The 23,764-nt window shown below is 42.5% G+C and overlaps 2 protein-coding genes across 6 annotated transcripts in view; one reads left to right on the top strand and one right to left on the bottom strand.

Moving 5' to 3' along the window:
* LOC120825658 (complement C3) overlaps nucleotides 1-18,572 on the top strand; it is a 30,245-nt gene extending 11,673 nt beyond the window's left edge. For 2 of the 4 annotated variants that reach the window (XM_040187391.2, XM_078080459.1), the window contains 33 exons: nucleotides 1,421-1,567; nucleotides 1,845-1,944; nucleotides 3,959-4,053; nucleotides 4,180-4,371; nucleotides 4,515-4,670; nucleotides 4,825-4,954; nucleotides 5,397-5,465; nucleotides 5,670-5,870; nucleotides 5,963-6,083; nucleotides 6,171-6,259; nucleotides 6,363-6,502; nucleotides 8,825-9,019; nucleotides 9,203-9,266; nucleotides 9,418-9,507; nucleotides 9,697-9,900; nucleotides 10,195-10,273; nucleotides 10,406-10,565; nucleotides 10,670-10,765; nucleotides 11,582-11,729; nucleotides 12,119-12,204; nucleotides 12,318-12,395; nucleotides 12,480-12,635; nucleotides 12,743-12,805; nucleotides 12,943-13,024; nucleotides 13,134-13,182; nucleotides 13,309-13,399; nucleotides 13,522-13,611; nucleotides 13,694-13,796; nucleotides 14,411-14,506; nucleotides 14,942-15,031; nucleotides 15,149-15,232; nucleotides 15,723-15,867; nucleotides 16,083-18,572. In XM_040187391.2, the coding sequence (XP_040043325.2) occupies nucleotides 1,421-1,567; nucleotides 1,845-1,944; nucleotides 3,959-4,053; nucleotides 4,180-4,371; nucleotides 4,515-4,670; nucleotides 4,825-4,954; nucleotides 5,397-5,465; nucleotides 5,670-5,870; nucleotides 5,963-6,083; nucleotides 6,171-6,259; nucleotides 6,363-6,502; nucleotides 8,825-9,019; nucleotides 9,203-9,266; nucleotides 9,418-9,507; nucleotides 9,697-9,900; nucleotides 10,195-10,273; nucleotides 10,406-10,565; nucleotides 10,670-10,765; nucleotides 11,582-11,729; nucleotides 12,119-12,204; nucleotides 12,318-12,395; nucleotides 12,480-12,635; nucleotides 12,743-12,805; nucleotides 12,943-13,024; nucleotides 13,134-13,182; nucleotides 13,309-13,399; nucleotides 13,522-13,611; nucleotides 13,694-13,796; nucleotides 14,411-14,506; nucleotides 14,942-15,031; nucleotides 15,149-15,232; nucleotides 15,723-15,867; nucleotides 16,083-16,224 (3,831 nt within the window). In that variant the 3' untranslated portion in view covers nucleotides 16,225-18,572. Of the gene's footprint in view, nucleotides 1-1,420; nucleotides 1,568-1,844; nucleotides 1,945-3,958; nucleotides 4,054-4,179; nucleotides 4,372-4,514; nucleotides 4,671-4,824; nucleotides 4,955-5,396; nucleotides 5,466-5,669; nucleotides 5,871-5,962; nucleotides 6,084-6,170; nucleotides 6,260-6,362; nucleotides 6,503-8,824; nucleotides 9,020-9,202; nucleotides 9,267-9,417; nucleotides 9,508-9,696; nucleotides 9,901-10,194; nucleotides 10,274-10,405; nucleotides 10,566-10,669; nucleotides 10,766-11,581; nucleotides 11,730-12,118; nucleotides 12,205-12,317; nucleotides 12,396-12,479; nucleotides 12,636-12,742; nucleotides 12,806-12,942; nucleotides 13,025-13,133; nucleotides 13,183-13,308; nucleotides 13,400-13,521; nucleotides 13,612-13,693; nucleotides 13,797-14,410; nucleotides 14,507-14,941; nucleotides 15,032-15,148; nucleotides 15,233-15,395; nucleotides 15,560-15,722; nucleotides 15,868-16,082 lie in introns of those variants that run through there. The other 2 variants (XR_013450711.1, XM_078080458.1) reach the window with 2 other exon arrangements.
* Nucleotides 18,573-19,168: 596 nt separating this feature from the next.
* LOC120825674 (uncharacterized) lies at nucleotides 19,169-22,120 on the bottom strand. Of its 2 annotated transcripts, none has more exons than XM_040187425.2 (3): nucleotides 21,830-22,120; nucleotides 21,619-21,715; nucleotides 19,169-21,287 (listed from the first exon to the last, which is right to left on the bottom strand). In XM_040187425.2, the coding sequence occupies exons 1-3, from the start codon at nucleotides 21,930-21,932 to the stop codon at nucleotides 21,068-21,070; spliced, it is 420 nt and encodes a 139-aa protein (XP_040043359.1). In that variant the 5' UTR covers nucleotides 21,933-22,120; the 3' UTR covers nucleotides 19,169-21,067. The 2 variants fall into 2 exon arrangements, with proteins under 2 accessions (XP_040043359.1, XP_040043358.1); XM_040187424.2 differs by having other exon boundaries at nucleotides 19,169-21,407; nucleotides 21,830-22,110.
* Nucleotides 22,121-23,764: the final 1,644 nt, after the last annotated feature.

Here is a 23,764-nt window from a genome sequence, read left to right as displayed (position 1 = left end):
TGAATCTTACAGACTGCTGACATTTGTACATTGACAGACTGTATTGGACATGAACTAAGCGGAAGTTACCCGAGAGCGTACAGCTGGTCAGAATATGCAGTTTCTTCTAGTTTTGAATTAAGTTAATGATGCTGGGATGCTTCGACAAGCTGTTAGGAGTGATTGGCGGAGTTTTGAAACCAGGAATGCGCTTGTAGAGCGCATATGAGCCGCTGCAGCGTAGTGGGGGGGCAGCGGCTTTAGCGGAGCGTGTGCAGACGCATAACCCTGACAGTACGTGCAGGTTATGCTGTTTACATGCGCGACCATTGCATGTCCAACAGTGATGGGGTTTGATAAAGTCAAACTACTATCACAACTTCTACTCAACTGTCTCTACTTTTAAGAACTTTTCAAAATTCAGTGACGAATCACAATCTCTGCTTTACAACTATAAGGTCCTATGGGACAATAAACCGTTGTCACACTATAATGTGTATATGTCTGATATGTTAGTGTTTTTGGTGTTTTTTTTATAATACTATATAATATATGACATCGTACTGAGAGCTTGCAAAAACAACAGCAACCGAACGTCATCTCGTTTAGCTTCAGCTTAGTTTATGTCCTATACAGTCTGTTAATGTACAAATGTCAGCTGTCTATTACAGAAACAAACCACACTGATGGCATGAAGTTAAAGTTAAAACACTCACCGAAGCCCCATTATTAATGGACATGAAATCCGGTCATCATGCTAGCCGACAAGCCGAAGTTGTATTGGGGCGCTCGCTCCTTTTGCGCGACGCACGCTCCTGATCTTGATTCTAGAATTGATTGCTCTTCCTTGGGTTCCCGGATGTTGCGGTTGAATTTTTTGCGGTTGAATTTTTTGCAGATTTCAATGCATAAATATTCAGTGCTAGAAACCTTTTTCTTTCAAAATCTGATGACACAGATTTACTTCCATAGAAAAGCAAACAAATTATAAACAACATTGTAACAACAACATTCATTAATCACCATTAATCAAGATTAATGAATTTCAAAATGTGCGATTTTTAGTTTTTTTAATCTATTGACAGCCCTAATTTATTCATAATGGAATATGTTTACTGTTATGTTTGGCATTAATCTATGTTATCAATAAAACCTAAATAAAAAAACATTACAGACAACATTACACAACTAAAAACACTGACAGCAGTATATTGTAAATGTCACACGCTGCTTAGTGGCCTCTTATATAAACTATTATTTAATAATAATTTTTTTTTTTGTCATGGAGTATAATTATGATAACATGGGAGATTTTGATAAAAACCTTTAGTCCATCAACCTATTGGGTCGGCATGAAGTGATACTTACAAACAAAAAACTGATCTAAACCCCTTAACCTAAACCTTTTCAAAAGGCTGTAAGTTAATTTCTGATTGTTCAGGTTGAAGTTGAGAATCCTGACGGCAGTCCGGCAAAAGGCGTGAAAGTGGTTGTGGAACCAGGTGCAAAGGAGGGCTTCACCGGGGACAATGGCCTGGCAAAGCTTACCGTTGATACAAAGGCAGGGACCCCAAACCTGCAAATCACCGTAAGTCCCTAAAATCTCTGAACCATTTGGAACGTCAGCTTTCATTGGCAAACATATTTTAACTTCTCTTGAAGAGGTGAAATCCAGCAGAGCAGCTGGCTGTTATTGTTCATCTGTTCATGCATTTAAAAAATTCATCTAGTCAGTGTAATGTCTGTTTGTTATTCTATATAGCAGCTACGATAAGTTGACATAGGATCCTCTTCAAGTATTCTTTATTTAACTGTGTGTGTGTGTGTGTGTGTGTGTGTGTGTGTGTGTGTGTCTTTAATTGCAGGCAAAGACCAGTGATCCTGCTATTGGGCCTGACAGACAAGCATCAGCCTCCATGGAGGCTCTCGCATTTACAACAAACAGCAACAGCTATATCCACATAGGTGAGGGACATTCTGAAATAACACAAAAAAATGTAATTGTAAATTAACAGTATTTTACTGGCAGCAAGGACGCCAGGAATTTACCGTTATTTTACGTTTACTGTTTTATCTACAGTGCCCTACCTTAATGGTAGGGCACTGTAGAAGGGCGTATGTTGTCTTATACTGGATTACAGTTTGTTACCATACGATTACTGTTTTTGTGTTATAAATACCAGAATGTTACCGTTTACTTTTGCATTTAGTTCCCCACAAATTAAAGAAAGACAACCAAACTAATTTCGGCCATAGTGGTTAGAGTTTATTAGAAGCCTTTAAGACAAAAATGTTAGATATTTGTAACCAACAAAACATAAAATATGCCGCATGTATACAATAATAAAAAAATGAATCATAAAATTATTAGGAACAAGGTAAACTAACAATACACTATGCAACATGGCTGGCGTCCTTGATCCCATGCCTCTGTAAAACAAACCAAAATAAAATATTTAGGAACACTGTCATTGGTAAAATATTAAAATTACAAAGATGAGGAAGACAACAAGATGTAAGGAAGGAGAATGTTAATCACGCTAGGCAAATAACACTTACCAACGTTACTTGGAGAGACGAGGCAATGAGAAACTCCTCCGATGTTGAACTGCACTGACAGGTGTTCTGGATGAACTGAGATTACGCGTCTGACGTCACGTTCAGGAGCAGTCGGTCACGATTAACACTCAAATGACTTTTAGGCAATGAACTCTTTGAATAATACAAATATTTATAATCTTTACATTCCGGCCATTGAAGCGACGGCGAAGGTGCCGCATGGGATAGGGAGGGTGTGCTGTGCAGCACAAGGTTGGCGGTTCGAATCCTGGCTGCTCCCTGTGCCAAGTTGAAGTGTCCCTGAGCAAGACACCGAACCCCCAATTACTCCACATAAAATTATGTGAAACCATGGGCGTTTTGGATAACAGTCACAGCTGCATGTATAGTATTGTCCTGTAAGTCAAAGTCATCATCTTATCTCATGCGATACTATCTCATTATGATGACTTAAGCCTAGTTTATGCTTCTGCGTTTTCAGAGCGACGCAGACGCAAGCCCCCCTTGCGTGTCCCTTGCGTCGCTTTTCACACCTCCTTGCGTCCTTGCGTGTGTCGAGACATTTTTCTAGGCGCCTCCCGCAGCGCACCAGGCTGCGATTGGTCCGCTAACTACGTCCTTTACGGAGTCTCACATTTCCGCTTTCATAGCCCGACACCGCCATTATTAAAACTAAGAATGTTTACGAGAGAACGGATCAGATTTAAGAGCTTTTGTCGGAAGAAATGCGTAAACATGAGCGCTTATACAAGCCGTCATTGGCCGGTTGTAGAAGCGGGTTGGATTCACGGAGGGAGATCGCCGCAAACGCCGGTCGAGAGGTGCACAAAGTTGTGGAGGAAAATACGCGACAAATGTGTCCGCGATGAAAAGCAGCAGTGGCGATGCACGAAGGCAATAACGTCTATGATCAATAAATAAACAAATAAATAGACGTGACTCTCTACGTCGTCGTCAACAAAAACACGTTACTCCGCCTGTTGTTCTGGCGGTGAATTGCTCTGCAACACACGCAGAACCATGAATCGAAACGAGTGCGTCGACGCAACGCAGAAGCATGCGCCGGCCTTTACAGGACCTGTTTTTCAGTGGCTGACATTAACCTACAACAGATCTAGATGGATTGTAATGCACTTGTATGTGTATTTCCGCCACTTCATAAAATATATGTAACATGCAGTTGAATTCCGGTAGTCTGCTATTATTGTAAATTGACAGCTTTAACTTTTTATTCATGACATTGGCCGTTAATTTAGGGATGGAAATTTTACTGTATGTCAGTTATGACATACTGTAAGATACTGTTAGAAATGCACCATAAATTTACAGCAATTTGTTACAGTGCACCACATGGTAGAAAAAAGGAGATAGCAGTGAAAAAATGCTTAATATACTTTTTAAATCAATGTCACATTTGCAGGTGTGGATACCGCTGAGCCAAAGTTAAGAGATCTCATGAAGATCAGCCTCTATCTCCAACGACAGGAAACACACAACACTGATATCACAATCCTGGTGAGAAATGTTTTCCACCTGTGCACATATATTCCTCTTTTGGTTGACTCACATGTCATGTGTAAAATGTACATGCAACATATATTCATGTCTGATGATTCACGATGTTCAAATCTGCCTCCATAGATCTTGAGCAGAGGTCAGCTGGTGAGCTTTCGTCGTCACAAGATAGAAGGTCAAACCCTTATTTCCCTAATGGTTTCTATCACCAAAGAAATGCTCCCGTCGTTCCGCATCGTAGCCTACTACCATACAAACGCCAATGAAGTGGTGTCAGACTCTGTTTGGGTGGATGTTAAGGACTCCTGCATGGGCTCGGTGAGACATGCACCACTGATGGAGGAGAAGTGGTCAAACAAAAAAACACACAAGCTGATGAAGTGATTTTTATTATATGTATGAAACTCATTGAACAAAAACAGAACTGCATGTCTCATTCATTGACTCCCCTAAACATTCAGCTGAAGCTTGAACCAACAACAGCCCGACCATCCTATGAGCCCAGAGGGTCATTTGTCCTGAAGGTCACAGGAGATCCAGAAGCCAAAGTTGGACTGGTGGCGGTCGACAGAGGCGTCTACGTCCTCAACAACAAGCACCGTCTCACCCAGAAAAAGGCAATTTATTTCTTTGATCAAGTGGGAATTTTTCCTGCAGCAAAATACGGTGCATGAGTTAGTATCAGATCGGTCAGTTTACGGGTTTGTTTGTATAACTTGCACACTGTAACCCTGTGTGTGTGTGTGTGTGTACCACCTCTAACCTGCTCAGGTGTGGGACATTGTAGAGAAGTACGACACAGGCTGCACACCAGGTGGAGGAAGGGACGGTATGGGTGTGTTTTACGATGCTGGGCTGATGTTTGAGTCCAGCGCGGCGTCTGGGACTCCCTACAGACAAGGTGACAATACTTTACTCTCCCCTTCCCCGAACATGAGCCTCTTTAGGTTTCAGTATCGTATCAATAAAATCGCTCTGATGAGGAGAAGTGGCTACATAGACCTTTATTCATCACCATAAGTTTACTTTTCCTGAGGAGTAAGCATCCAGCGGACGTAGAGGAACAAATCACTCTTTGCTGTCTAGTTGTTCAATTCTTCAGAGCTGCAGGTGACAAACTCTTTGAGGCGTTTCCATTTAAACTATCAGGACTGCCACATTGGCTGATCATGGTTCCTCACTTTTGTTGGGGATTTTGGGAAACTTGTCTTCAGCATTTCATCATCATTAAAAGCATTTAAACAATGACATTTTCTCACAGCCAGACCCCGTCCACACTTCAGACCATAATAATGACCCCACTCTGATTTAAAGAGTTTTTAAAAATCTGTCTTTGTCTCCAGATTTGAAATGTCCGACCCCCAGCAGGAGGAAACGAGCCACTACTATCGCGGAGGTCACAACCAGCTTACGTAAGAACCAGAGCTCTAAACCACCCAATAAACGCATCATCAGTCACTTAGTTCCCCAAACGTTTGACCCTATGCTATGTATTAGTAGATAGAAATGGTAGTTTTTATATATCTATTTCTAATGGGTCTTTCCAGCTGACAATTCTTCTCGGTGGTGATGTCTTCTTATATCCGTCTCTCGTCCACAACCCTCTTTGTTCCCAGTGAGTCAATCTAAAAACAACCAGCTGCAGCGTACCTGTTGTTTGGATGGCATGAAGGAAACCCTTCTCAGCTACACGTGTGAGAGGCGCAGCGAGTACATCAATGATGGAGAAGCTTGTGTCACAGCGTTCCTGCGCTGCTGCAAGGAGATGGAAACCCAGCGAGCTGAGAGGAAGGAGGACATCCTGCTACTGGCTCGCAGTAAGACGGGGACATGGGAGGCTGTTGAGCTCTGGGGTTACTATCTGTGGTCATACGGAGTGAAAATAGTGACATTTTTAATGACACTTCAGGTGAGGAGAATGACAACAGTTACATGGACAGCGACTACATTGTTTCTCGCAGCAAGTTCCCTGAAAGTTGGCTGTGGTTAGACATCGACCTGCCTGCTTGTCCTGATCAAACACCTAATTGGTGAGTCAACTTTAATATGCACACAGACAAAATACTGATTTAAAACTACCCTTCACAAAGTGTTGACCCCCTTTGTTTTTTCTTCAGTGAGACCACATCAGTCACAAAAAACGTTGCTTTGCAAGACTCAATCACAACCCGGGAGTTGACTGGCATTAGTCTGTCAAAAACTCACGGTATGGATTCAGTGACTGGAATCTGTAAATCTATCCCATCTAGCTCTCTCTGCCCGTTGTTAACGTTCACGTTTTTGGTGCTTTTATTCCTCACATATTAAAGGAATCTGTATTGGCGATCCGTTGGCGGTAATTGTTCGGAAAGAATTCTTCATTGATCTGAGGCTGCCGTACTCTGCTGTCAGTGGAGAGCAGCTGGAAGTCAAGGCAATCCTCCACAACTACAGCCCCAATATCATTACCGTAAGTCTGTTCCTCTGCACTGGTGTTTTATGCCGAACTGAGGATTTCACATACTTGAACCCAAAAGCACAACTCTGAAACAGATATGCACGTGAGGAACCAAAACAGGATACGATGGAGAGCTTGGCAATGACAATCCGGCAGAGATAGGACCTATATGGTGAGGATCTAATGAGGGGATGGGATGCATGTGGGAAGAGCATGAGGACTAGGTGAAGGGAATGAGATCTGTTGAGGCATGGACCGGGAGATGGCAGAGGAAAGTGAAGGAGCAGGCAGGAAAGATGCCTGCCAGTGGGACATAGTTTGGAAAAGGTAACGTCCAAAGACTAAAGTTCACAAAAGATCACAAAAAAGCGTTATTAGACGGAGAGTTGGCTGAGTAGGCTGCTTCAGCCAATCAGCGTGGGTCGGAGGGATCGACTACCACGAGAATTACCAGCGTGGACATTGAGTGCATCAGGTGGAGATTTGTACACAGCCATACCAGTGAGCTTCTGGGACACAAAAGGCACTTAAATGAGCACTGGACGGACAACGTGGGAGCGAACACAGTTGCTGCCGACAGCTTACCTGTCACCACACGGAGCAGCGTGAACCACGCCAGGATGTGTCGTAATCCCAGCCTCTAGCAAATTAAATGCAGACAGGTGCTCTGAAGCCGCCTTTATACCACATTGTCATGCAGCGATTGGCTGCGATCCAGACCCAGCTGAAAGTTATTAGGACCAATCACTGCATACTGCCACATATGCAAATGTAAGGGGGATTTAGGGGAAGAAAGCAACAATGCCATCTGGGGATTTACACCTTAATACAGATTTAAATACCCAAAGGCACGCAAATAAGTCACTGGATTAGGCGGAGACATATTTGTTGTAATTAAGAAAAAGGTTTTATTAGAGTAAAGAAAACCAAAGTCAGCACAAATCACTGTAAATACAGGGTTATGATAAAAACCAGGCAAGTTGACTTAAAAACAACTGAGGAAAACAGCAGAAACTAAACCATAAGATTACAAAATCCTTCGAACGCAGTCGAGGGACGCAGCAGTCGAGGGACGCAGCCCTCCAGGGGCCGATTTTGAGGGACACATCTGATCTATCCTTTGTGGCCCTGCATATCCCAGCATGTTTTTTAATTCGACCCTGGAGTGCAAAACACAACGGCAAATAGGAAAACAAAACGTCATTAACTTCTTATGGAAAGGCCCATCTAGCAGAGGACGGACTCTTCGGATTGACAGACTGGAAATGAGGAAGAGAAAAAAAAAAAAAAAAAAAAAGTCTATAGGACCGCAAAACTGTACGGTGATTTGAATCCTCCATGTTACGTTCAGTCGCTGGCAAAAGGCTTCGGATTACAATTTTTTTTTTTTCCACGCAATTTCGCACACTAGTCGGGTTTTATCAAAATACAATTCACAAAACTACTCTAGTCCAGATGGCGGTAATGCACCTCTAAGAATGCACCTCTGCTGTGGATGACAGAATGAGGGATAACAGGACAGTTAATTAAGCAGGATGAACTAAAAAGTGGATGATTCGTGATGAGACCAAAATATTTCTTAAGGGATTAAGCTGAAGTGCAAAAACAAAAAATAAATATTTGACTGACATACAACAAGGAAGGTGTCACGGCTGTCTATTGTAATGTGATGGCCCAAATGCAGATACTGTAGGCAGAGATGGGAGTGAGAACAATGTTTATTGGTAGAAATGTTGAAGATCTTCAGGTGGGGGGAATGAGGAACCTCAGGAAAGGAGGGGCACTAGTTAAAGAAAGACGGTTAGGTGGGTTGAAAGGAATGATTAATCCAGTGGTGAGGTTGGTAGTCCTTACTGTAGCAGAGGGTGAGTCCAGGTAGGAGAGGAGGGTGCTGGCTGTATGCTGGGGCGAGCAGGCAGGGGGCGAAACGGAAGGCGGTGAAGGCTCCAAGCGTGTAGCAGATTCCGGCGACGGGAGGTAAGCTAGGGGAGACAAAGGCGAAATGTAAAAACTCAGGAAACAACTTCTCTCAGAAGCGATAAGTGGAAGCCGCATTACCACTCTAGAAGCAAGATAATCTGGCGAAGACTGGAGCTCCTGCAGATCCTTAAGAAGGGTGTTCAAACGAGGGTTGATTCTTAACAGGTGTGATGGCAGGAGTGATCCAGCCTCTGCCCCAAGACTCAAAAAACAGCAACAGCCAAGCATGATCGTGACAGAAGGTGTATAAAATAAAACTGATCCCCGTTATCTGCTCAATGGGGATCTCATCTTTGATCAACCACAGACACTTGAGACTTTATTCTCTTTCTCCGTCTTCGTCCTGTTTTCCAGGTGCGTCTGGATCTGTGCAGCGCAGCTTCTAAACGTGGAAAGTATCATCAGGAGGTCAGAATAGGGCCCCAAACTACACGCTCTGTGCCGTTTGTTGTTATTCTTATGAAAGAAGGAGAGCACCGCATAGAGGTCAAAGCAGCTGTGAAAGATTCGTCGCTCCAAGATGGAATCTGGAAGAATCTGCGGGTGGTGGTAAGAGAGAGAGAGACTAACTGTGTTAAATTAGCATAGACAAACATCATCATCATCATCATCATTAGGGGCTTAACCTTAAATCATATGTGTACTATATCAGCCTTCTCAAAATCAAATCAAAACAAATGCAAGCAAGTCAAGTTGTCATTGTAATGATTGTTCTTGTGGTTGTTTTTCCAGCCTCGAGGTGAATTGGTTACATCTCAACAAAATGTAACTCTCGTCCCCTCTAAAGATGGAATTGGTGAGTTAACATGTGTGTATCTATGTATGTACTACTGTAATATATGTGTGTGTGTGTGTGTGTGTGTGTGTGTGTGTGTGTGTGTGTGTGTGTGTACCTATATTACATAGTAGTTTGGAATTATAATATTTTATCACTTTGATCCCTTCAGCTGGTAAACAAGAAGAAACTCTCAACAGTAGAATTCCTGAGGCAGATTTGATTCCGGGCACACCGACTATCACACAGGTCTTTGTGACAGGTGAGATGTGATCCTATATTTGGGCACGCCATGTGACATATTGTCTGTAAAATAGTGTTGTAAATTGGCATCATTCCTATTGAGAAATGACCACCTCACTGCTTGTGGGGAACCGTTGCATGTTTCTTTAGATGTTTCTGCATGTTGATTTCTAACATTTACATCTTTTTGTTCTGTGTGTGAATAAAGGGAGAGAACAAATTTCCACAATAGTGAGCGCCGTTGGCGGCTCCTCTATGGATAGTCTGATCCAACAACCCTCAGGCAGTGGAGAGCAGAACATGATAAAAATGACCCTACCTGTCATTGCAACAACGTATTTGGACAGAACCAACCAGTGGGAAACTGTGGGCTTTGACAAACGTAACAAAGCTCTCAAACACATCAAGACCGGTAGGTATTGCCACGGATACTGTGGATCTCGTTGATGGGATTTTAAGTTTCTGACATTGTAGAGGTAGTATCTAAAAGAAAAAACGTAAGGCAGCAACAGTTCATGTAACTATGACCTTACAGACCAAAGCAGAGTATTAAGTATTAATGGTCTGAAAACTAATACATACACTATATAAAATGAACTATAAACAAAAACGTATGCCAGCAGATTCATTTAAAAGACTGACTTGTATCAGGAGGAAAAGCTAACAGAGCTCCACTAACTGGTTGTATGTTCTTGTCTGTGTTCAGGCTACCTGAATGAGCTGAATTACCTTAAAGGTGATGGGTCTTTTGCTGTGTTCACCAACGAACAAATAAGTAGCACCTGGTGAGGCTTTCAAATATCCAGTTACTCATTGAAATGTTTCCACACCCTCCTTTAAACTAAATTCTGACTATTTGAAGTTGGTGTATTGCATATGCAAACAAAGGAAACTAAGCGTCTCCTCTCTTCTCTCAGGCTGACAGCCTACGTTGCCAAGGTGTTTTCCATGGCCTACAGTCTGGTGTCTATGCGAAAGAATCACATCTGTGACGCTATAAAGTATCTGATTCTCAATACGCAGCAAACTGATGGCGTGTTTGTAGAACGAGGGCGTGTGATCCACGGAGAGATGATTGTATGTGAACTGATTTCTTAACACGGATACTAAATAATAAGATGGAAACCATTCCATTGGCCAAAACCTTATATAAATCAACACGTTTGTGTCTACATGTGTAGGGGGATGTTCACGGCAAAGATTCAGATGCCTCCATGACGGCCTTCTGCCTCATTGCCATGCAGGAGTCACGCGCGCTATGTGGTGACACTGTTAATGTGAGTAACTGAACGTATTGGGCACCCCTGATCTAAATGCCTGATCTAAATTACAATAAGGATGGTTGAAAGTTTACTAGTCAAAATGCTTGAGCTCTTCAATTGACCTAAAAGTTCCCTTTCTAGCCACTGGCACTGTCATGTTTCCTCCTTCGTGGGGTGTTTGTTTGGTCAGTTTTGTCTGGAGAGGGGTTTTGGTGTTGGGTGTTTCTGTGTTTCTGTGTTTTGCACCAGCCAGCGTTCGAGGGGGCGAGACGTCAGCACTGAGGTGAGAGCAGCAGCCAGCTATGTACCATCAGTAATTTCCCACCTGGTGTCTCGTTCCTGCCGGATTGTTAGTCTTGTTTTGTACGTGAAACTGTCAGCCCCGATCTGTGATTGCGATTATAGTTAGTGTGTTGTATTGGTCCTTACCGATATTCTGTTTCTCCTTTTTTCCAGTCTATGCTCCTTGTGGTTTATGTTCCCCGAGCTCTCAGCCAGTATCGTCGGGAAACAAAACCGTCTCAGCACCCCGGTTACCCCATAAACCAAATTGCAATTGCTCTTCAAGGGGATTGGTTTATTGAATAGTCAACCGAGATAAAATGATTCATTCAAAGCATGTGACTTGTTGATAATGACAACATATCTGACTTTGTAGTACACCTTGGTCTAGCTAATATGAGAGGGTGAAAGGTGGGACAGTTTGGTCTTGGATAATGTCTCAGGATCAAATGTTGCAACATTCCTGAATAGAGTTGAATATCTGAAATGACTGCTGATCCGACTGTTCTCGCCTCATTGTTCTTTCTCCTTCCTTTTTCATTCGTCCAGACTGCAGGCAGTTTAAACAATGCAGTAACCTACCTGGAAAGGCGTCTGCCCAACCTCGTCAACCCATATGCTGTTGCCATGACGTCGTATGCTCTGGCAAATGAAGGCAAACTGTACCAGCAGATCCTCTACAACTTTGTATCCCCCGGTAACAACAGTTTTTTCAGAAACCGATTCAATGTTGTATTGTTTATATATGACACATCTGCTAACAATTTAGCAGTTAGTTTTTTTTAGCGTGAGCAACGCAGCTGTATGTTGGACAACATTGTTTAAATACTCTATCTTATATATCTACACAAGAACCCAACTGAGACCGATTAAGAACAATACAATAATCTTAATTTTTCTTAATTTGTCCCACTTGGGCTCTTGTGTAGAAAGATAAAAAAAACATTTAAAAAATGACTGTCTCTAAGAAATTTTACTTTCCTCTTTTTCATTTTACTATAAGACGAGAGATTGACGAATGAGTGAACTAAGCTTGTTACAGGTTCATTACTGTAATAAAAAGCTGTTTGTATGCATCTTCCTCAGAGCGAAACCACTGGCGAACCTCTGGTGGAGGTGTTCACACTCTGGAGGCCACAGCTTATGCTCTGCTTGCTCTGGTCAAAGCCGAGGTGAGCATGTCCCACAAAACATACAACTCAGTCATCATCCATGTTTGCCTCACTGAACTATATGCAACCACCGGCCACAGGAAAATTCATTTATTTTCCTTCTGTTAATAAAGAAATTTGAAGATGCCAAACCTGTTGTGAGATGGTTCAACGAGCAGCAGAGACATGGCGGAGGCTATGGATCAACTCAGGTATCAATGATTCCTCCATCCTTTGTTAACTTTATACTTTATACTTTTTTCTGAGTCTTGTTTTCACACTCCTTTTCTCTCTAGGCGACCATAATGGTGTACCAGGCAATAGCAGAGTACTGGACCGGCGCTAAAGAACCAGAGTATGACCTGAATGTGGACATTCTGTTTGAGGGTTGGAAAAATGCCGACAAATACAACTTCAACAGGGAAAACCACTACACCACCAGAACATCTAAAGTGAGAAGACACTCATCCAAACTTTCTGTGGCTCATCATATCGCCACTCCTGTTACTTGTAGGTTTGTTCTGCTGACCTGTTTGTGTGTGTATTTAAATTCCTACAGTCCCTTAGCATAAACCAGAATGTTACAGTGACTGCCACCGGTTCAGGAGAAGCAACAATGAGGGTAAACACAATATATTTTAAGATTATGACTTTTATCAGCTGTTCATTGTTCTTGTCCTATCTGAATCTCAGAGACCAAACACATTTTCCACTTTGTGTGGACTTCATTTTTACGATGCACTTTCACCGATGTGACAGATGGTGGCGCTGTATTACACTCGGCCTAAAGAAAAGGAGAGCGACTGTCAGAAGTTTGACTTGTCCGTGCAGCTCCTCCCAGGTAATGAGGTGCACTCCCTCTCTCACAATGATAACAAACAAATGAATAGTATCAGTTTGATTCTGCCAAGTTCTGAACACGAGTTAAGAAATTACTTTTGCTCCTGCAGAGAAAATGGATGTGGACCCAAAGGTTTACAAGCTGAAAATAGAGGTTTTGTGAGTACGATAAAGACGTCATACCGACCAGTGTCACAGTAACATGTCTGTATATACGGAGCATTTTCCAACCTAATTAACATCATTCTTTCTCTCATGTTGTTCATGCCGCTGTTCTTTGGGTAGGTATAAGGACACCGAGCGTGATGCAACCATGTCAATCTTGGATATTGGCTTGCTAACCGGCTTCACTGCTGACATAAATGACTTGAACCAAGTAAGATATGACCGATACATGTAAACCCAGTGCAGCTGTGTTTAGGATAAAGTTCTGACAGTGTGTGTGTGTGTGTGTGTGTGTGTGTGTGTGTGTGTGTGTGTGTGTGTGTGTGTGTGTAGCTGTCCAAAGGACCTGCTCGCACCATTGCAAACTATGAGATGAACACAGTTCTGTCAGATAGAGGCTCACTCATCATCTACCTGAACAAGGTAAGACATCCCAGTTTCCTGCCAATATGTTTGTCTCTGCCTTGTTCTTTGTGTCTTTATCTCATCTTACTTTTGTCCAAAGGTTTCTCACACGCTGCCTGAGGAGATCACTTTTAGGGTCCATCAGACGATGAAAGCAGCTGCCCTTCAACCAGCTGCTGTGTCTGTTTACGATTACTATGACGGTGAGTGAGAGTCACTTAGAAACAATTGTTATACGGGTAGATGAAATCCAGCGTTCTGATTGGTTGAGAGTGAGTCATGGCAAGGGGGGGGGGGGGTCATTATTGAGCGATAATGTACAGTTGCTGTTCACATTGATCCGAGCGTTCCATATCACTGCGCACTCAAAGTAACAGCTTTCACAACCGGACAATTAAGGTGGGCGTCATGAGCGATGTGAATGTATGAGATGGTGCGGGATACAATGCTGTTTACACGCACGTACGGGAAACATTTTTTTCTCTCACCTACTGGAATGCGATACACAACGTTTGGTGGCTATTACTATTTTGTGCTGAAAGGCAGCTATTTACTTTTTTTAATCTCGCTGGTTTAATCTCACTCTTACTTTTTTACCTGCGCGTCAGGTAACAACACCCCTGAACTGTTACATTATTGGACGGTAGTACAATACCTTATGCTTAATTAATGTTATGTACTTTGCTGCCGATAAATGCCAGAGACAACACTGTGGATAAGCGGTCAATATTAGATTAATAAATACTTAAATACAAATGTTCTGATTTACTGCAACAATCACAAACTCTTTTGCAAATATCTTTCTTCTCCATTGCAGAAAAACATTGTCTGAAATTCTACCATCCAGAGAGGGAAGCTGGCATGTTAACACGGCTCTGTACAAATCCCCAAGATGAGTGCACATGTGCTGAAGGTACAGGATGAGTCCTCTTTTAGTCTTGGACACACACATACACACAATATGTTGCATGTCCTTTTCGTCCAATGAAGCATTTTCAGTTTTTGTCAACTAAAACTACAAAGGATGATTAGCCCTAAAAATTTATTAAAAAAAATAAGCATTTGCAACTAAAGACTAAGACTGATTCTGTTGCTTCGGTCTGCCTGATCCCATGTGAATGCTGAATAAGACTAAATATAAAATAGTGAGTCGTCAGATTGTAACGACTAGAACTTTTTATCAGAGGCAACACGCCCTCCAGGATTCTAGGATCTGAGCAGCAGTCTCACTAAAGAAGTACTATTGTCGTTTAGGTAGAGTTTCACTCGTCAACTCTTACACACACACACGTGATTATGTCACTGGGTCAACGATTGTGTTCTCCCTTTGTGCATTGTGTATTTCCAGAGAATTGCAGTATGCAGAAGAAGGACCAAGTCAGCAATGATCAGCGCACAGAAAAGATATGTGAGACTGAAGAGAACAAAATAGATTTTGGTAAGTGAGCTGGACTGCATTGATACGCACTTTTATACAAATAAATGTATGTTGTTGTAATAAAATATAGCAAGTACAAACATGGCTGCTAACAGTCTGCAACTGCTCTGTCCGAAGCGTACAAAGTGAAAGTGGAACTGTCTGAAGAAGATCCGTCCATTGATGTGAACACTGTGCGAGTTCTGAAAACCATCAAAGAAGGTGAGTAATTATCATTTTAAGACAGTTGCCTTTTGTCAGAGTTGGAGGAGAAAACTAGTTTTACTCACGTGTTTGTAGCAGCCAGTGTAATTAGCTTGTATTAATAGATAACAAGCAGACACTCATTACTGGTTTGTCCTTGACAATAAATGTTTCTTTGTAGTCTGGCTGCATCTACCTGTGAGGTAAAAACATGACTCTTAGTTTCAGGTGATTATTCTCTGAAGAAAATTATAGTAATTAAGGCAAGTCATTTTATTTTTTATCGTTAGATAGTATATTAGAGGTGCCAGTAGCTGGTTTTTCTTACCTTTTAACAGAGCCAGGCTGACCTATTCTAGTGTGTATGTTATATAATTAGCGTATCACAACTACCTTAAGTATAATTCAAATGTTGCATTAGTAATATGTATACTTTGCTAATTTATTGTACTGAACCTTAAACTATCCATTTAATTCTCATCTTTTCTATCTCATGTCTCAATTACAGGAAGCAAGGACGTGGGTCCTTTGAATAAACTGCGCACATTCATCAGTCTTGCGCATTGCAGGGAGTCGTTGGATTTGAGATTAGGCAAAACTTACCTTATCATGGGCTCATCCCGAGATATTACAGCAAAGGAAAATGACCAATCGTAAGCTTCTTCTTAATAGGAATGTGTGTGGTGTGTGTGTAAATGTTTTAACTGTTTTATGCTGTTTGTTACTAAATCAAGTTCTAGTTTATGTTTCTGTCTCTATTGGCAGAGTAAATTAACGTAAAGGAGGGAGGAGGCTATTTCATATGTTTGTGTATGACAGATAGCTGTTAAGAAGAACCAATGCATTTATTTCCCTTTTCTTTCCTCAGGTTTCAGTATTTTCTTAGAGAGAGAACCTGGATTGAGTATTGGCCCACAGACGCAGAGTGTCAAAAGGATGAATACAGACCTACCTGTACTGGCTTTGAGAATATGGTCGACCAGTACGAAACGTTTGGGTGTCAGCAGTAGTGAAACTAAACAAAATGTTTTTCAAATTACTTTTATTTGGGATTTTATCCTTCTATGTAAATCTTTCCAGATTATGAGATCTATTGGGGCCAACAATGTTACACTGTAGTAATTAAAATCAAATGGACTCAAAACCATTATTAACAGTCGTGTTCTCATTGATGTACAAAAATTATCCAACTGGTCAAATTCCCAAGAAGAAAAACGTTCCTTTAATCTAATGGTGTGTGTTTAAATGATCTATTTGCATTTTCTAATCTAGTCAAAGTCCTGTTTGTCAATTGAATTGATTTGTCAATAGCTGTGATCTTTTTTTTAACATTAAAACGCTTCAACAAAGCGAAGTGGCAAGTAAAGTGAGTTTAGGAGAAGACCAGGTAACAAATTGCTGAGGAGCGAGAGGACAAACGGTTGAGAGGAATTAGGAAGGACGAGCAAAATCCGAATAAAGCGGTCGCTGAGGAAAGAAAGATGAAAGTGTAATACAGAAAAATGAAGCAAGGGGAGAAGGGAAAGACAAGCAGGAGATCTTAAATCTTACTTTAGCCAAACTTATAATACCAAATCTTGCTTATAATACCATATTGCCCACCAAGATAACGCTATGGAGGGCAAGCTGGTATAGCTCTATAATCTAAAAGATTTTCCCCACTGCCAATTGACACAGGTTGATAACTTCTTGTATTCATCACATCTCTCAATTCTATACATTCAGTAAATATTAATGTTTTATTTGCTTTTAAGTGTATGCTTAAAAACTCAAAGCTAGTAAATTGGAATGAGTAAAAGAAACATTTTTAAATAGAAGAACAAAGTTATTTTGTGGGGCTGGACGCTATTGCTCTTCTGGAAAGAAGAATGGCAACAAGAAGGACGTTTGCTCCTCGGTAAAACCCTCAAACCCGGAACCTAAAGCAAACTGTGCGGTTATGGTGTTCCACCAAATCAGAAGGATCTAGGCCAGTTTGGCAAGACGGCCTTAAAACATATGAGAAGGCTCTCCATAACGCAAGAGCATCTTATTAGTCATTAGTCTCCTGCCTTCAACCAGTGCCGACCTGCACTAGTTGAACTACTTTGATGTGTCATGATCCTAAGACGCGGAAGCAGATATGCGAGTGAAAGCCAAAGTTTATTAGGTCAGAGTCAATAATTGCAGTCCCCAAGCTCCCGAGATCCTCCTGGTGGTGGGTGGCGCATGGGTGGGGAGGTCAGCCCGTAGCCCGGGGAGAGGGATGATGATGAGCCCAGGGTCAGAGAGATCCGGCGACGACAAACTCAGGAACACAGGAACACAATACGAAGCACGAGACTGGACCGCCGACAGGAAGGAACGCACGCACGCACGCACGCACGCACGCACACGAGACATCAAACGGGAGACATCAAACAACGATCTGACAATGAGAGGAGGGACACTGTGAGAGTCTTATATAGGTGGCGAAAACGAGCTACAGCTGGCACGCAAAGTGTGATCAGCTGTCCTGTTGATTATGCTGGGCTGCTGACTCCGCCCACTTCACACAGCCCCACATGACACACGAATGTTGGAGTTTTCTTCAACCAGGTTACGTCCTTCAAATCTCATATAAAGAAGACTTCAAGGACTGCCTTTTTTCATCTACGTAATATGAAAACGTGATTCAGAACAATTGGTTAATGCGTTTGTTACTTCTGGATTAGACTAGACTGTAATTCTTTGTTATCAGTCTGCTCTTGTGAATCTCTTAAGCCTCTCTAGTTTATTCAGAATGCTGCAGCACGTGTATTAAAATAACTAAGAAAAGGCATCATATTACTCCTCTATTAACTTCTCTGATACTTCTCCTCACCTACAAGGCACTTGTTGGCGAAGCACCGTCTTATCTTAAAGAGCTTGTAACACCGTATTGCCCTACAAGGCAGCTGCGCTCCATAGATGCTGGGTTACTTGTTGTTCCTAGGGTTTTAAAAAGTAGGCTGGGAGACAGAGTCTTCAGTTATCAAGCTCCTCTTTTGTGGAACCAGCTTCTACTTTCAGTCCGGGGGGCAGATTCGGTCAGCTCTCTTTAAGATAAAGCTTAAGCTCTTTGATTTTGCTTATAGTTAGGGCTGGCTCAGGTTAGTCCGGACCAGCCCTTAGTTAAGCTGCTACAGGCTTAGACCGCCGGGGGACTTCTTAGGACACACCGAGCTCTTCTCTCACTCTCTCTTTCTACAGTAATCCACGTTTTATTAATGCACATGACTAATTCAGCTTCTTTCCGGGAGTTTTTTATGCTTTCTTGCCTAACAGGTCTCCGTAGATTGTAGTTCCTTCTGGACCCAGGTCCAATAAAAAAAATAAAAATAAAATGAATTGAATTGAATTACCTGGTGGACCATTCACATCACTCAGTCTATTTGAATACTGAATATGAATGTATATGTAATTTCTTGTGAAAGTGGCAGGACTCTCCTGGACAGGTTTCACCCTGGAGGCATGAAAGGTGGGGTAGATCTTCATGGCCCCCGGCAACTGAACTTTGACAGTTGCAGGGCCAGTTGTGACCACATCAATGGGCAGACCATGCAGGCGGAACACCTTCTGCAGCAGTAACTCTGCTGTCTCTTTAATGAGTTGGGCCGATTTGGAGAAACGATCAATCACTGTCAGAATAACTGTGTTTCCGTCAGAGGGGTGTAGGCTGGTTACGAAATCCAATGCGATGTGGGACCAGGCGCGATGAGGGATGAGCAGAGGGTGAAGAAGGCCGGATGGTGCTTTGCAAGAGCTCTTATGCTGAGCGCAGATCAATTTGTGTCAGTCTTCCTCAGAGCGAAACCACCATCCATCAGACGATGAAAGGAACCGCCCTTCAACCAGCTGCTGTGTCTGTTTCTGATTACTATGACGGTGAGTCACTTAGAAACAAATAATGTTATGTACTTTGCTGCCGATGAATGCCAGAGACAACACTGTGGATAAGGTGTCTATATTAAATTTATAAAGTCTTTTAATACAAATTTTCTGATTTACTGCAGCGATCACAAACTTTTTAGATATCTTTCTTTTCCATTGCAAAAAAACTTGTGAAATATATGTATATTACTCTATTCTCATTGCAACAAATTCCATATGACTATCGGTAAGACACCAGATTGTAACATAATGACTAGAACTTTTTGTCAGAGGCAACACCCCCTCCAGGATCCTAGGATCAGAGCAGCAGTCTCGTCAAAGAAGTACTTAAATTGTGATTTAGGTACATTCTCACTCACTCATCATCTCTTACTCTCACACACACATGTGATTATGTCATAGAGAATGTCATTATGCCACAAGTTGTGTTCTCACCCTCCCTCTCACTCAGCGTGGTTACATGGATTCGAATAACTGGCTTAATCGGACTGAAATCGAATTATCCGTTTCATGTGAACACCTTTGTCCGACTGTGTGCGGTCCGACTACGATCCGACTAACACCCCCGATAACTCGATCCGATCCAGTGGATAGTTTGACTATTGCGGCATGTAACGGTGAATTGGATAAGGAACTGGACGTTGCGTCTTTGCGCATGCTTGAGATCCCGACGACGTCTTCTCTCCGTTATCAAATCAGCCAATAGCGCCATTTGCATTCGCTGTGCTCCTATTAACATCATGCAAAAACAGTAGAGGGATGTAGCTTCACCTTGCTCTCCGTTCGCCATCTTTCTCGTAACGTTGATGTTGTTGTTGTTGGTTGTTGTTGGTAGTGGTGAAGAGGTCAAGCGGAAATGGCTGTATCACAACTAGTTGTAATGAAAACAGCGGCACCTATCGGATATGACATGCTTTCGGCCAATGATTCGATTTATTCACTGCCATGTATATTGGGATAATAGCACTTTCCCTGAAAGAGAGCATAGTCCGACTAAGCAAAGATTCGAATTATACCATCATGTAAACACACTGAGTCTCTCATTGTATATTCCTGAAGAACTGAAGTATGCGGAAGAAGGACCAAGTCTCCTCCTACAAGTCAACTCCTACAGAATTACACAAACAAAACTGGGACTCACAAATAAAAAGCAGGGCTGAATAACACTACTAGCGATGAAAAACGCCATAGGTACCTGCCTCCATCTTTAGGGACAGAAAACTCTTGCTCTGCTTTCTATCGCCTAAAACATCTAGCCAGTGATGTTAGAACAGGTATCAGTAGAATCCATCAAAATCCGACACGCTTCTTAACTTGGATGTAGACTAAAGTTTTAAATTACCACACCGGTGATTTGATGTTGTAATGTCACACAACTCACAAGTGACGGCTTTAAACAAAAATGTTACAGGGCTACGGAACTAGAGAACACAGATGGATGCAAAGACCAGAGTGAGACACGCACTAAAGGTCTTTGTTGTTTATGAAATACTGGCTGGGGGAGTTATGGACCTTCTAGCAGGATGCTATGCAAGTTTTCAATCATAATTGGAGCAGCGGTGGGCGTATCCCAAAATGTAGTCCCTAAGCTTTCAAATCCTACAATACCCGTAATGCAACTGTACAGCATCTGAAGCACCTTACCTGGTAAACACGTACAGACGTCATACCGCAGACTAAAATGCTGGCTTTCTCATATCAATTTGTAGTATCCATGCTTTTGCTGAGATAACCGTGGCGATGCCACTATGAAATCCTCTGGGTTATTTCCTAGTCTATTTATTTTTTAGTCCTATGATTACTTAAAGCTCCCTTTCTATAGCCTGTAGATGGGGACACGTCTTGACACATCTGCAGAGTCAAAGCTCGGACATTTGGGGTTGCTACGTGTCTCTAGTGCGCCTCGACACTTTCAGACAACTTTCTCCCTTGCAACCCCACAGCATGACTCTTCACCACCTTCTACAGCTGCATGTAGAATATGGGAGGGTCCAAGGTGACTCCGCTGTTGGGATCGTTGGCGTACTGCTGAAACGACAGTGGCAGCGCCGCTGCAGTTTGCTCATCCGGTGCCTGCCGGGCTTTAGCGGCCCACTCATCCTCCTCCTCCTTCAGTCCCACGGGTAGCGGGTTGCTGTAGATGTAATAGATCCTGGAGTTGTCCCTGGCCGCCTCTGGTTTCCTGAAGAAGGCGAGAGGGTTGATGAAGCTGGTGGACCTCTTCACTGCTTTGACGGCCACGGGGTCCGCCGGCTCGCCCCGGGTCACTGCACTCTCATACACATGGGCTCTCTTTGACTGCCTGGTGGAGAAGACGACTGCACTAGTGACTCTTAATGTAACTTAATGCCTCGGGCTCTATAATGCACGGTATTCTTTGAAGTACCAACACTCAGTGCAAGTGCACTTAATATTAAGACATCAACGAGGAATCTCTCCTCCTGCGTGGGAACTTCCATGGAAAGAAGTAAAGGTGAGAAATAATCAAAGCACATCGGATTCGTGATCCTCACCTGGTTCGGTTGTAGCAGACGGTGACGCAGTACAGGCCGGTGACAGTGAGGATGCACAAGGCCAGGGCAATGATGACGATGTTAAACACTTGGAACTCTGAGAAGAATAAGGAAAAGGAAGAACGGGCTTCAGTGGAAAGAGTAAAACGGAAGTAGCATTCCTTCGGTTCCCTGAGGTGGAAGTGAACTGATATAACACAGCACAACACACCGTTGAGAGCTGCGTCCGTCTCCTGGTCGTGTAGCCCCAAAGCCGCCGTCCCGTTCAGATGGCTGTCTGCCGTCATGGCTCCGTCCTGTCGGGCTCCACTCATGTTTCTGCCATTGGCTTCCAAAACATGGACTGAACGCTGAGCTTCACTGGTTTCAATAGAAAAATCATGTGACACAAACAGTTCGACTCCGTCACCGTGGAGACACCCCTTCTTTTGTCTAAGCCCTCAGTTCAAGTTGGACACCCCATCTTCTCCCTCCCTTCTGCTCCCCTTGTTTACTGTTCATTATTCTGCTCAGCTTTTTTGGGGCACACTGAGGGGAGGTTGGGCCTTTTTAGTGTTTGCAACAAGCTCTGTGTGGTAACCCCAAACCAGAGAGTTTGCATGAGTTCAGTTAGCAAAGACCACCACCAAAATGAGTGGGAGGAACTTCACCAGTTAGCTTTGAATATTGACTTTTTAACTTTTTGTGTTGTTGAAAGCAATCTGATGTTAGATGATGCATCCATAAGTTAATGTCCCACACTAAAAACCATCTGAAGCTAAAAAGGGCTTCAGCTGTATCTTCTCTAAAATGTCTGACATATTAAAAGAAGATCCATTGCAATTTACCAAAGTCTAATATTAAATATATGGATAGTATAATAAAATGAAAAACTTGTGATAGGATGACAACAGAAGTTTGAGAAGCTGAAGAACCTAAGCCACTAAGAAATGATCATCCTTCCGCCGAATCACATCTTTACAACAAAAGAGTGCTCTAATAAGACAGCATTTAAATCGTCACACTCGGACGTACGGACCATAACTGTCACACGTCTCTACCGGTTGCCTTTTAATTCATCGCTGCTTGTTCTGTGTGTTTTGGGGAAAGGACTCCATGAAACAAGGACCAGGTCCTCGGGCCGATGCCAGAGCCAAAAGCAGCCATGAGGCAACAAAGACAGCATTCTCTTTTCTCCTCATGCATCACTTCACCCTGTAGCATCGTTGGAGATATTTTGCAATTAGTTAAGCTTCTAATTAAAGCAGGGTTTTGTTTCCCTGTTTGACGAGACAAGCTGCTCTATAAAGTGAACTTGCAGAGAATTTGTGAGTGACCTTTGTGTCAACCTGCTCAAAGGGTGGATTTGCCTCACATGATGATATATAGTGAGTGTTGTAAGCTAAAGGAAAGAGCAGGAAGTGGTTTGTAACTTCATTTAGTTAATTTGAGAGAAATAGTGTAATTAACCAAAAATGGCATACAGATGTAATGGAACAACTGGACACCAATCGCAACCTCAAGCTGTCCTTCACACATTCTCAACACAGAGAATATCAGCAGAAACTGTAAATTAGATAACTTAGTCTACATCTTTTTTTGCTGCTATGTTTGAGATTCAACCATCCTCCACTAGATGTCAGAGCTTGCCTGAGAGAACGTAGCTCTCAGTTCATCGGTCAGGCAGCTTGATCTTCAGTCAGGCGGTGACCTTTATACTCCAAATCAGGTAGGTGGAGAGAACGAATGATCAACCTCCTGTTTGATTATCACATCCACCCCGGCTCTCTGCAGAGCAAAGCTCTTTGGATTTAGGGGGCGTGTGGGAGGCATTAAGTTGGTATGGTTTATCTGAGCAGATCAGTGTGCATAAACCAACCGTGTGTGGCAGCTGCAGTGGGAATGAGAACGGCAATATTTCCACTCAAAACGAATATATTTACACTGCAGAGGAAATTCCGAAATGTATCATGGGTCACCTGCTGGAATAATAAAATGAAATGCTTTTATTTTAATTGTAACATTTTTTTCATCATAGAGGCGTGGTTCTAATCATGATTGTAGTATTACCATATACTTAATGCGCATGTACTCACACAAAATACCATTTCAATGTTCATTTTCGTTTCATCCTACCTGGTGATAAAAAGTCGATCGATTTAAATTT

This window comes from Gasterosteus aculeatus, chromosome 9, assembly GCF_964276395.1.
Source record: "Gasterosteus aculeatus chromosome 9, fGasAcu3.hap1.1, whole genome shotgun sequence".
Classification (NCBI taxonomy): domain Eukaryota; kingdom Metazoa; phylum Chordata; class Actinopteri; order Perciformes; family Gasterosteidae; genus Gasterosteus; species Gasterosteus aculeatus.
This window is presented reverse-complemented; position numbering and strand designations above follow the sequence as displayed.

Bases quoted from the DNA above. Each gene is read 5' to 3' on its own strand.
- LOC120825674 (XM_040187424.2), bottom strand. From the start codon at position 21,932: ATGAGTGGAGCCCGACAGGACGGAGCCATGACGGCAGACAGCCATCTG. The intron at 21,716-21,829 runs GTGTGTTGTGCT...TATTCTTCTCAG, and splicing joins GACGGACGCAGCTCTCAACG to AGTTCCAAGTGTTTAACATC. The intron at 21,408-21,618 runs GTGAGGATCACG...CTTCTCCACCAG, and splicing joins GTCTGCTACAACCGAACCAG to GCAGTCAAAGAGAGCCCATG.